Genomic DNA, 13,257 nt, shown 5'->3' with positions numbered 1-13,257 from the left:
TCAGGAATTCAAGATCATCCTCAGCTACATAGCTAGTTCAAGGCAGCCTGGGATACATGAAAACTTGTCTCAATAAAACATCATAATGTCTAGCTAGAGTTATGTGAATAAGAGTGCAGGTATCAGGCCAGAGAGATGGCCCAGCAGACAGGTTTCATCCCCTGAACCCACATAGTGCAAGGTAAGAAGCTACTCCAGCAAATTGCCTTCTGACTTCCACACATGCATGTTGATGCAGTAGAAAGCATAATGAGCAGACACAAGAAAGCAGGAAAGACACACGTAGCTCACAGCATTTCCCTGAGACCGCCTTTACTATTTTCCTCTGTGTCAAGCATGCAGGCGGTCGATGGCCTTTTTTGTACTTGAAAGTGTCATTTTCTTTACCTTGAGTCTATGGTATAACTCCAATGGAATAATTAGACTATAAAAAATGTTGTAGAGTTTTTCTGTGTGGATAGGGCTGGCTCTGCTATCTATAAGTTGCTTAACCTGTTTTAGATTCCATGTCCAAAATGAGGGATGACTTAGTTAGATCTTAAGGGTCTGTTCTTATTTTAAAATTTCACAGTCTTTAAAATGTATTAGTGAAAACATATCAGTGTTTACTCAGTTTTTATGACCTTAAATACCATCAAAGTACTTTGCACAGTCACTAAAATCCAATGTGAGGCTCTATAGCTCCAGAATGGCTGTGGAATGTTCATTGAGCTGGGTAGACTTTGGGTCCAGTTAATTTCACAGTGTGATATTTTTTTAATTGCAAGTTCTTTAAGACCTACTTAGTTAAGAGAGCCTTTAGATTTCATGCATGGATATTATTTTCCCACGTGCTCACTTAGATTTTCACTGGGGAAAGTAGTGGGGCTTTTTGTTGTTGTTGCTGTTTTTCTTTTTAATAGACTTGGGGATTGATGTGAAGGCCTTGTGCATGATAGATAAGCCCTCTTTTTATGGAGCCACATCCCTAGTCTTTATTTTTCCTTTACATTAAGATAATTGGCCTTAGCCAGGTGTTGGTGGCGCACGCCTTTAATCCCAGCACTCGGGAGGCAGAGGCAGGTGGATCTCTGTGAGTTTGAGACCAGCCTGGTCTCCAGAGCGAGTGCCGGGATAAGCTCCAAAGCTACACAGAGAAACCCTGTCTTGAAACCCCCCCCCCAAAAAAAAAAGATAATTGGCCTTGACAAACCCCATGGATCTTCCTTCTGTCTTACTTTTTCTGTTGCTGTGATAAGTCACCTTGACAAACTACCTAAGGGAGAAAGGATCTATCTCAGCTCACAGTTCCAGAATATAGTCAGTCCTGGCAGGGCAGAAGTTTGAGGCAACCTTTCATTTAGGAAGTGGAGCATGGTTAATGCTTGAGCTCAGCCAGCTTCCTGGGCAGTAGACCCCAGGGAGTGGTGCTGCTTTTGAGTGGGTCTTCCTGTTATGGTCAACATAATCTAGATAAACCTTGAAGTATGCCTAGAGTCTAACCTAGTCTAAATAATGCTTCAAAGGTATGTCAGAAGGCTTGCCTGTGGGTTGGTTCCATGTTGTGTCAAGGTCACAGTCAGCACCATCCAATTCTGACTGTACTGTGAAAAGCTTGTTTGGCATTACTGATTCATTTTAAAACACTCATGGTGCCTTTTCCTGTTTCCTTGCAGGTTCTTTGGTGGTTAACTATCCTTTTGATGATAATGAACAAGGAGTTGCTACATACAGTAAATCACCAGATGATGCTGTGTTTCAACAAATAGCACTTTCTTATTCCAGGGTATGTTTGTGTTTGAACAGCAGAGGCTAGAGAGTTAATTCAGTAAAAACTACTTTAAAATGAAGCATTCATAGCCGGACTGGGGTGACACATGCCTTAAATCCTGGCACTTGGAGGGCAGAGGCAGATGGATCTCTGTGAGTTCCAGGCCAACCTGGTCTACAGAGCAAGTTCCGGGACAGTCAGGGCTACACAGAGAAGAAAAATAATAATAATAATAATAATAATAATAATAATAATAATAATAACTAAAAAAGAAAAAAATAAAGCATCAGGTCAAGTACTCTCGTAGTTAAGATATCCATGGCTCTTTGCTTTTTTTCTTTCTTCTTTTTCCTGTTTCTCATCTCACTTTTGAACATCTACGTCTCTTTCTCCATTAGCTTTTAAACTCATGTTATCTTATTTTCATCTATGTTTTTTGTTTGTATTTTTTCTCCTTTTTGTTTATTCTTTGTGTCTCTCACATCATGCATCTCCATTCCATTTAGTTTCCCATCCCTTTGTATCCACCCTGTGCTCTTGCAACCTCAACCTCTCCCACAAAATAAATAAACTAAAATTTAAGAAGAGAAAAGAGAAAAGGAAAAAAAAATCAATCTTGTCATGAAGTAAACCCTTTTATCCATATCTTTTCTTGCAAGTGTTCATTCATCTATTGTTTTAACTTAGTACCTGGAACATAAATATCAGCTTTTTTCATCTGTATTTGATCTGTATTCATTTTATAAGCCCCCCAAAATAGGCTAAAGCAGGAGAATTGATGAGTTACATTTCTACAACTAAATTTTGTTTTCATAAGTTAAATTTAATTGCCGTATAGCCACAACCATTCTTGACAAATAGTCTGTGGTTGCTTTCTCTTTGAATGTTTGAAAACAGGTCAGTCTAATTACCAGAATAACAAAGAAGAAAAACCCTGCAACCATCTCAGTAGATGAAAGTAGTTGAATACTTGTAACAGAGATTATCTTTAGGTCTGTTAAGCCTACAGTTTGACTGTCTGGCTCCCTGTGTAAAATACTGCTACTTAGCCATAGTGGTGCATGCCAGAATCCTAGCCCTTGGGAGGTAGAGGCAGCAGGATCTCCATAAGTTCAAGGCCAGCCTGGTCTACATAGAGAGTTCTAGTATAGTCAGAGCTACATAATAAGACCCACATCAAAAAAAAAAAAAAAAAGAAGAAAGAAAGAAAGAAAGAAAAGAAAAGAAAAGGAAAAGGAAAAAAAAACACATGTACAACTATTGCAGTGCAGTGACCTAAAATAATGGTTTTTATATGAGTGCAGTGGGATCATCCCCCTTTAATGGGCATAGGAAGTTTCTGTTAGGAGCTTGTTTATGTATTTTAAAGTTAAATGGCTAATTCTCAAGGTGATAGGAACATTTTTATTTTCCTCTTCACTCGTTTTTGTCCTTTTTTATTGCCAAGCAGGAGATGAAGCTTTGGCTAGCTTTCAGAGTTCAATTTCTTCAGGAAACTTCTTCCCCAGTCAAACGTCATCTTCCTCTTTTGGATTCCTGTAGCATTTATTTGTGCCTCCACTGAACTGTAAATGATTGCACATATACTTTATGACAGACGCCATGCTGTATACTGAAGACACTAAGACACAGACTGTTTTCAGGAGTATTATCCTAAAAGAAGAAAAATTGATAGAGAAATGCCAATAAAGAAATAAAAATAAGGGAAAAAATGCCAGTCTCCCTGCTCTGTATTGGAATATTGACTGACTTGGTCTTGTGTAGACAGCTGTTGCCACACCCAGCTCTTAAATTTGATTCTTTTTTCTTATTACAGTCTGTGAATGTATGTTATGGGACAGGAGAAGGGGGTTGCATGCCATGGCATGTATGGAGGTCAGAGGACAACTCCAGGGTCAAACTCATGTTTGTACAGCAAGTACCTTTACCACTGAGTCATCTCAGTGGCTTTTAATTTTTATTAAAAAAAAAAAAACTCACACAGTCAAAGTTCAACTGACATAGAATACTATACATTGTAAAGCATCAAACTTCATGTGACCGTGTTCTCCCACTTGAAAACCTCTTATACACCCCTTTTGGTAACCTTTTAAAATTTTTACCTGTATCCATCCAGTACTTTTCTTTTTTGTAAATGTAGATGCAAACTAATACTAGTAAACACTCTTTTCTCTTTTTCAGGAAAATTCCCAGATGTTTCAAGGTAGACCTTGCAAGGATATGAGTATCCTTAATGAGTATTTTCTTCATGGGATAACAAATGGAGCTAGTTGGTATAATGTACCAGGTAAAGATCAAGGCATTACAAGTTGGGTTTTCTGTTCCCCTGGATGGTGTTGCTTGCTAATGATTTTTTTTCAATTTTGAGAAAGAACTATTACCTTTTTTAAAAAACCCTCAAATATTTAAGACATTGCAATAACCTTTTCAACTTTTTTGCATTTGGTGCTCTTTTACTTCTGTATAGACATGATTGCACTACAGCCTGGCCTGTGTATAGATTTTGCCTCCAAACCATTATAGATCTTCCATGTGCTAATGGGAAGACTGTTTGCAGTACAATGAGTTCTTTATGAAAACACAGTATCAAAGAGCTATCCCCTGAGTTATTACTGTTTTTCAGTCACTGCAGAGACAAAACCATTTAGCTTTTTACTTGGAATGATTCTCACCTTGTAGAGTCTAAACTATTTAAAATGTGTTCTGAGTGATGCGTTTCAACTCATTGTCTTTAGGTGGTATGCAGGACTGGAACTATTTACAGACAAATTGCTTCGAAGTAACTATTGAACTAGGTTGTGTAAAATACCCATTTGAGAAAGAACTGCCAAAGTACTGGGAACAAAATCGAAGATCTCTAATTCAGTTCATGAAACAGGTAACTGTTCAAGAACAAACGTATTCCTTCCAAGACCAAGATGAGCTTTGTGTACATGTAGCTTTTATATAGTCTTTAAAACATTCCTATGTGTATGAGTGTCTTCCTAAATGTATGTGCACCATGTGTACAGTGTCCATGCAGGCCATGAGGGTGCTGGCAAGCAAATCCAAGTCCTCTGCAAGAGAAGCAAGTGTTCTTAACCACTGAGCCATCTCTCCAGCCTCAGAATATACCTTTTCTAATTCTAATTTGTTTTAGTATATTTCTCCTATTTCTATATTCCAGTTTGTTTTGTATATTAACCTAGAAAATTCGTGGGTGTAGATGAGTTTATTTGATTGGGGAAAAGGAAAAAAGTGATTAAACAAGGCACCATTTGCTGAAATGGTAGTGGTCACTTTTTATTCTGTCTTTATAAAAAGCTGACATGAATTAGCTACTTACCAGTTTTTGTTAAGTGATAAGAAGGGTATTTTTCTTATTGTCATTGATTAATTGATTGATGAGTGAGTGTGTGTGTACATACACAGGTGTGTAACAATTTCCTCTTATTTGGATATGCATGGTGGCCAACAGGTGAAGAGTCTTCAGAAATATGTGAATGGTTAATGAGAATAACCTAAAATGTTATGTTACATTTCTATAGTTTTCCTGAATTTGTATAAGAATATTAAAAACTCTCTGTGTTATATATTTGACATGTATAGAGAAGGCATATGACTGGCATAATAAACACACCCAAGTTTAACAACTTTTTTTTTTTTTTTTTACATTTTGTTGTGTTTGCTTTATTTATATGAAAAATATACAGATGCATGTTTTGGCTGAACTATTTCAGTGGAAATTAGAGATGGTAGGATATTTTACCTTTAAACACCTGAACATCTACTTACTTATTTATTTTAATTTTATATGTATGGGTGTTTTACTTTTATATATATGTCTGATGCTTGTGGAAGCCAGAAGAGGGCATCAGATCCTCTGGAACTGGAGTTACAGACAGTTGTTAACTGCCATGTGGATGATGGGACATGAATCCAAGTCTTCCGGAAGAGTAACCAGTGCTTTTAACTGCTGAGCCATCTCTCTAGCCCTGGGCATCTATTACCTAAAAATAAGACTATTTCCCATATGGCATCTCTAAATGCTATTATCTCACCTAAGAAAATTATACCAATACTCTAATATGATATAATATCTGCCCTATATATAATCTTACAGATATATTTACAGGCAAGATATAATGTTTTTGATTGTTGTATCTCTTTTACCCTTTTTAATTTAGAACATTCTTCCTTTTTAAAGCAGTCCATTCGAATCAGGCCTAGCATGTTTTCTTTTGCAGCATCCTATATTCTGAAGTAGTCATAATGTCTTAAAATTTGAGGTGTTGTTATGTTCTTCACATGGCTACTGCTCTCAGAAAGAGGAATATGTTCTAATGAGCATTTACATTTAGCTTTACTCAGAACCCCCAAAGTCCTGGTAGCTCCTTTGTTTGCATTATTAGCAATCTGTTATTTTGGATATGAGCTCCCAGAGTAATTAGATGATCATTCCCCCTTAAAATCTGGTACTCTTGTTCTTTATCCAGGTTCATCAGGGTGTCAAAGGATTTGTCCTTGATGCCACAGATGGTAGGGGCATATTAAATGCTACCCTCAGTGTTGCTGAAATTAATCACCCAGTAACTACTTACAAAGCTGGAGATTATTGGCGCCTCTTGGTCCCGGGGACTTATAAAATCACAGCATCTGCTCGAGGGTAAGTGGTAAATGCTTTCAGATTGGGGGCTTGTGAATAAGACAAACACGACTCCCTTCTAGAAGGTTATTTGCAGAAAGTCCCAGAGAGAGCCTGCAGGGTGGAGTTTAATGCAGGGAGGTTTAGTTAGTTTCACTACTGAGCACTTGCTGCTTATGCCACCTGCATGATCAAATAGCTCTCTGAAGTCATGTTTTTTTGTCTTCCTCTGCTCTGACCACCTGCCCTCTCCCTGTGAGTTCCCTCACTGTTAGTAGTAATTCTGGAATGTACTTGTTGAAAGAAGTCGGGGGGGGGGGGGGAGCACAAATACTCGTTGCTTCAGTGGAAATTTCTGCTGATTGCAAGCTCTGAGAAAGGCTATTTTCCTCTAATGGGCTTGTTTGCTTTTTTATCGGTCTGTCTGAAAGTCGGGGTCTTATGTAGCCCAGACTGACCCCAAAACTCCTAGTCCTCTCAAGTGCTTGCCCAACTAGATTTATTTGTTAAAAAGAAGAAAATCAGCCTATGGCCTTTTTTTTTTTCTTTTTTAAAAAAACTTAAAACAACCTGATTTTCCTTATAGGTCTTTACCAGTGGCCTAGAATTGTAAAGACTCGTTTAATCTGAATCTTCTCTTTTGTTTTGTTGTTGTTTTGAGGCAGAAACTGATGTAGCCCAGTTTGGGCTTTAAATGTCCTAGGTAGTAGTGGAGGTTGGCCTTGCATTTCTGGTCCCCCTGCCTCTCCTCTGGAGTGCTAAGGTTACAGGATTATCAACACACTCAGCTAGTTTTCTTTGTTCTTGATTTAATGAGACTAGGCACTACCACAGAACATTCCCCTCTTCTCTCTAGCCAACATAACTGTAAAGCCAGTTTGATCATCTGTTGGAGACACTTAGAGTGTCTTTTTTCCCACAAAGAACAGAGCTTTTAAATATTCAGTGGCTCATAAACAAGGTCAGAAGCCCACACTATTGCATTACAAGTTTATTCTGTTTTCTTCTACATGGACAGACTATTAGAGAACTAGAGCACCAAGGTGTCTGAGAAGCAGGCAGAGTCATCTTTAATAGAATGTCCTCCGTTGCTACCTTAAAGACTGACAAGTAGATCCAGACTCCAGCAGCCACTGGGTATCTGCAATAAGCTCAAACTTTAACTTTTGACTCACATTTTAATTTTTTATTCTTTTAAGTGTGTGACTATTTTGCCTGCATGTATGTCTGTGCATGCCTACTGCCCACAGCAGCCAGAAGAGGGTGCTGATCCCTAGAACTGGAGTTACTGATGATTGTGAGCTGCCATGTGGGTCCTGGGATTTGCACCCAGGTCCTCTGAAAAAGCAGCCAGTGAGTGCTCTTAACCACTGAAATCTTTTTTTTATTTTTTATGTTTGTTTGTTAGTTAGTTTTGAGACAGGGTCTCTCTACATAGCAGTGGAATTCACTGTAGCAACCAGGCTGTCCTTGAACACAGAGAACTGCCTCCCTCTGCTGAGATTAAAGTTGTGTGCCACCTCACCAATTGTGAAATCCTAATTTAAATATTAGAAACACATTCATATTATACTTTTACCTATGTTTGTTCTTTTGTTTGTTTGTTGTTTTGTTTTTCAAGACAGGGTTTCTCTGTGGCTTTGGAGGCTGTCCTGGCACTTGTTCTTGTAGATCAGGCTGGTCTCGAATTCACAGAGATCCGCCTGCCTCTGCCTCCCAAATGCTGAGATTAAAGGCATGTGCCACCACCGCCCGGCCCTATGTTTGTTCTTTTTTTTTTAATAATAAGTTGCCTCAAAGTTGAAAACTTGACTCTCTTGGGAACTACATCACATTTATTCCTTGGATTTATGTATTCTCTACACATCTCCACTTCCCAGTGCTTGGATCCTCAGGAATTGTGGGTCTGATCTGTCTGCTTTCTTATAGGTATAACCCCGTTACCAAGAATGTGACCGTCAGGAGTGAAGGTGCTATTCAGGTCAACTTCACACTTGTTCGATCTTCAACAGATGCAAACAATGAATCAAAGAAAGGAAAGGGGGCTAGCACCAGCACTGATGATTCCAGTGACCCAACTACCAAAGAGTTTGAAGCATTAATCAAACACCTTTCTGCTGAGAATGGTTTAGAAGGCTTCATGTTAAGCTCGTCCTCAGACCTGGCTCTGTATCGATACCATTCATACAAAGACTTATCCGAGTTCCTGAGAGGACTTGTAATGAACTACCCACACATTACAAATCTTACCACGTAAGGATCACCTTGTTTCTCTTTTCACTGTCTTTAAGTGGGTTCATTCATGCTTCGCCACATCCAAACGGATCTTAGACTTCCTTAGAGATATTTGGGCACTGAATGTATGAGAGTCCCACTGTGTCACAAGGAGACTTTTCTGACAGTGAGTCTCAGGTGGGTGAGACTTGTACAGACCGAGCCTTCTGAAAGTGACAGTTTCTCTTCCTAATGCTTTCTTTGGCTGAGTTCACATACTTGCCACATTCCAGCTGCAGATTTGTATAAAGACTAGATGTTGTTAAGCGTTTTGCTGAGGGCACTGGATGCATTTTGGAACACTGAGCTCACAGCCCTCTTTTCTATTCTACAAAAGTTGGATAGAAACAAGACCTGGCTGCTGTCACTGCTGCACTCTGGTCTGTTCATGCCTCTCACCCGACACTTGAAAGACATGTTTGATTGAGACTCTGGGAAAGTCCACAGTACTAGCTCATGTCAAACTGGTGATTGGGAAAGCTTTTCCTTCCTTTCTGGGGTTTCTCTGCTCAGGTTCACTGTGTCATTCTAAGTCTTCATTCCCTGTTTCAGTTATTCCAGAGCATCCATGATAAGCTGATGGCTGTGCTTTGCCTGCTGTAGAAAAGATGTTTACGTTTTATCACAAGCTTACGAGCTGCCTTCTGCATCCTAATGAGCATCAGTTAGCCTTTCACTTTTTTACTTGTCTCATTGCATTGGTTCTTTTAATTTTGCCAGGAACTTTTGCTTCTTGAATTCTGATTTACAGTGTTTATATATGTAGACTGATAATTTAGTTTGGCAAAGCCAACTAACTTCCTTTATTCAACTGTTATTTTTTTTTTTTTAGCATTTCTGCCTTGATGGAGTTTAAAATCATCTACCATACTACCGCATACAGTTTAGTCTCCTTATTTAAAATAAAACCCAAAGTGAACATTATTCTGCTAGCCAACTTAGCCCATTTAATTTTTTAACACTTCTAATTCAAGGGTTTTTGATTCAAAAGTTTCTAATTCAAGGTGCTCCTGAAAATTAGGTATTTCCTTAAAATACAGCTTATCTGCCATTGGTAGGGACAGGCCTTTTTAGGTGGTGTGTCACCAGGCACTAAGTGTCATTGAATGGCATCATGGAAAAGCAATGATCTTTATCCTATTAATGTTTTTCAGTTTAACACTAACATGTAACTCCTGGCCAGCTCTGGTAAATCTTCTATCACAATAAGGAAAGCCAGCCTTGAGCTCAAAACTCTTATGAAAGTGGAAATTTGATAATTTATTTGTTTTTATTGACTTAGCTTTTCCTGTCAAACTGATGTTGCATATATTGTGAAGTGTATAAACTGTGTTATTCATATAGATTAGTTGAGATTTTAAAGAGAGACTCCTACATTAGGTATATTTAAATATTTCCGTAATAAGAATTGAAGTGACTCAGTACAGAAGACAGACCCCACCCAGCTAGAGCAGTGTGGTGAGGCATGAGGACTTGAGTCTGCAGGGGTGCCCAGCAGAGCATGGGCTCTGAGTCTGACAATGTTCTATTTTTGTGTCACTTTCTTTACTCAAGGAAAATGGTTCTTCCTAAGGTTTTCTGACACCGTGACTCACTCTTTAAAAGACTTTAAAGGGTTTTTGTGCTTTGATTCCTTGCTGACTTCTTGTTTCTGGCTTCTGAAAGTTTGGGACAGAGTGCTGAGTATCGTCACATTTGGTCCCTCGAAATCTCCAATAAACCCAACGTATCAGAACCTGAAGAACCAAAGATTCGTTTTGTTGCTGGTATCCATGGAAATGCTCCGGTTGGAACTGAACTGCTTTTGGCTCTGGCAGAATTTCTTTGCCTGAATTACAAAAAGAACCCAGTTGTTACCCAAGTAAGATAATAGCCTGTTTTGCCATACTTTAAAGTCAAAGGCTCCAGGATCATTGATATCAGGGCACCATTTAAATCTTTTAGATTTCTTAGTAGATTTTACACAGAAGCACTTTTAGTACATTGTGTTACTGTACAAAAAAAGAATAATCTTTGAATATACTCAGTGTTCATAGTGTATTTCTAGTATGTTTCTTTGTATATGTTGGGAGGCAAAGAATAAAAAAGTCAAAGAAGTTTGCAGTCAGTTCTGTACTCCTTTAAGCAGAGGCTCCTTTTAACCTTACCCACAATTCTGTGCATTCTAACGTGAGGAACTGCCATTCTCAATTACTTATAGAGTGAAAGACATAATTCTTTTTACCTTTTCATGTAATATATAAAATCATAGCTGCAAATAATTATATACAAATTGATACAGCATTATGTAGTTGAGCCATTTGTGGCTTAGGCATATATGATTAAGAAGCCCTTCTTTTCTGTTGTTGTAGGGAAAGGAGGGCAAGAACACTCAGTAATTAGCACTGCCTATATTGAATTTAGGAAAGTGGGAAGAAGTAGTACTTGCTGAACATACACTGCCTGTGCAAGCAGACTATTGCTCAGTACTTTGTATACATTGTAATTCATCCTTTCCAGCATGGGAGTCTCTGTTCCATACAGGTGGAAACTGAGGTAGAGGTATTTGTTAATTTACAAAACACCTGGAAGCCAGTATTTAAACCAACATATAAAGTCTGTTATGTTATTTTTCTTGTAATTAAAAACAAACACCAAGTATATCTTGTGTAAAGCCCATGTAGTGCTGCTATATTGTGCCTCCCCCCCTCCCCCGCCCCAAAGAGACTGGGAAAGAACTGGTGTCTTGATCGGGATCAGACTTAATAGAAAAAATTATTTTATCATCTCCAGCAAAGCAAATTCCATTAACAACTTCTCACAGGTTGCAAAAGTGTCTCACTTGGTTTTTTTTCCCCCTTAAGATGAGATAGTATAAGATAGTGAACCCCCTGGTTGCATATTAGAAATACCTCAGAGCCTTTAGAAACACCAGTGCTTGTACTTCATCCCTGGAAGGCATCAATATATCTTTTATATCTCTTTAGGCTTCCCTCACCGCCCCCCCAACAAACACACACACAAAACTGTCACGGCTTCAGGCTGTTTGTTTATTTGTTTGAGACAGTTTTACTATATAGTCAAGGTTGGCTTTGAACTTGCTATATAGCCCAAGTTGGCTTCAAACTCCTACTATTCCCACCTCTGTTTCTGATGCTCTGGGGTTTAGGCATGTACACTATACACTATAAACAAAGCTGAGGACCTTGTACATGTTAGGCACATGCTCTACCACTGAGTTATACCCCAGGCCAGGTTGTTCTTATATATAGCTAAACTTGTACCTGCTAGTCTTATGATAATAAAAGACCATATCACAGGTAAAATCCTTTAGCAGGAATCACAAAGCTTTTGAAGCTAGTCTGGGATACAGAAGACCCTGCCAAAAGAGAGATGAGATGATAGGATCCAGAGATTGTGCTGAATAGGTCTCTGGTGAAGCATAAATTATCTTAGAATGAATCTCCCAAAGACAGAGGTTTAAAAGCCGGTGAGTTAAAGGGTCTTGTGTATTTCCAGGAAGAGAGGGTTTATTATGCCTCTTGCTATGAGGGGATAAGAGCCCACTGTGTTGGTGAAGGCCGATAGTGTTCAGGAGCAGGAGGTGGCCGGTCACAGTGGGTCCAAAGTCAGGAAGCACAGACATGAAGCAGTCTGCTTATTTCCTCCTTTTTATTCTACCTAAGATCTGTGGGATGGTGCCATACAAGGGTGGGTCCTCAGCTAAACTTTTCTAGAAACAACCCCACAGGCGTGTCCAGAGGTATGTTCCTGAGCTGAGTCTAAATCTAGTCAAAATGACAGTGAAGATGTAGGGTGAGGCACCTCAGAAATTACTTGTCACATGTGCAGGTAGGTATTACTGCCGATGGAGCATCTGGAGGACAAATTATCTATCACAAGGCAGGTAACCTACCTGGGGTTTTTGAACATGTTGTTTTCAACTCTCCTTGTCTGAAAGGGCATTGGTATTTTCAGATTTTACATTCCCAGAAAAGAGTTCCACCATTATTATTAAGTCAGTAATAAGCAATTATTTTCTATGAGGGCCAGATGGTATATAAGTATGTATTTATACTTTGCAGGAGCAGACATCCTGTAGCTACTCAGATCCATCATTATAACACACAAAAATAATTAACCAAAAATGAACAGGCTTGATTATTCCAGTAAAAACTTATACAGAAAAGTAGCCAACAAACTGGATTTTGCCTGCTAAGCATGCTTCTATGACAACCTATTTGTCACCAAGAGGTCATGAGGAACATTATACAGTGTTGTCTCATTTTTTTAAAAAAATTGTCTGAAGCTCATGAGAATTCTATTTTACATTTTAGTTTCTTTTCGTGTTCTGCCTTTTAAAATAACTATTTAAAGTGAACAATAAAAACTGTTTGAGAGGGGAAGGACCTGTCAATTCCACATAGAGCTAATGAACTCTTGATTTCTTTTCCATTTTAGTTGGTTGACAGGACTAGAATTGTGATCGTACCTTCTCTAAATCCGGATGGACGAGAACGAGCACAAGAGAAAGAGTGTACCTCAAAGATTGGGCAAACAAATGCCCGTGGCAAAGACCTGGACACAGACTTCACAAGTAGGACTAAATTTTAGGCCATTAAAGTACTTT

At 38.7% G+C, this 13,257-nt stretch overlaps 1 protein-coding gene across 1 annotated transcript in view; it reads left to right on the top strand.

Moving 5' to 3' along the window:
* Positions 1-13,257, top strand: part of Cpd (carboxypeptidase D) — a 54,610-nt gene that overhangs the window by 29,740 nt on the left and 11,613 nt on the right. The window contains 7 exon segments of the mRNA XM_027426693.2: positions 1,656-1,765; positions 3,932-4,037; positions 4,486-4,628; positions 6,226-6,395; positions 8,304-8,627; positions 10,314-10,509; positions 13,089-13,224. Of these exon segments, the coding sequence (XP_027282494.1) occupies positions 1,656-1,765; positions 3,932-4,037; positions 4,486-4,628; positions 6,226-6,395; positions 8,304-8,627; positions 10,314-10,509; positions 13,089-13,224 (1,185 nt within the window).

The sequence above is a fragment of the Cricetulus griseus genome, chromosome 7 (assembly GCF_003668045.3).
Source record: "Cricetulus griseus strain 17A/GY chromosome 7, alternate assembly CriGri-PICRH-1.0, whole genome shotgun sequence".
Lineage (NCBI taxonomy): Eukaryota > Metazoa > Chordata > Mammalia > Rodentia > Cricetidae > Cricetulus > Cricetulus griseus.
Note: the sequence above shows the minus strand (reverse complement) of the source record. Positions and strands in the feature narration are given on the sequence as shown.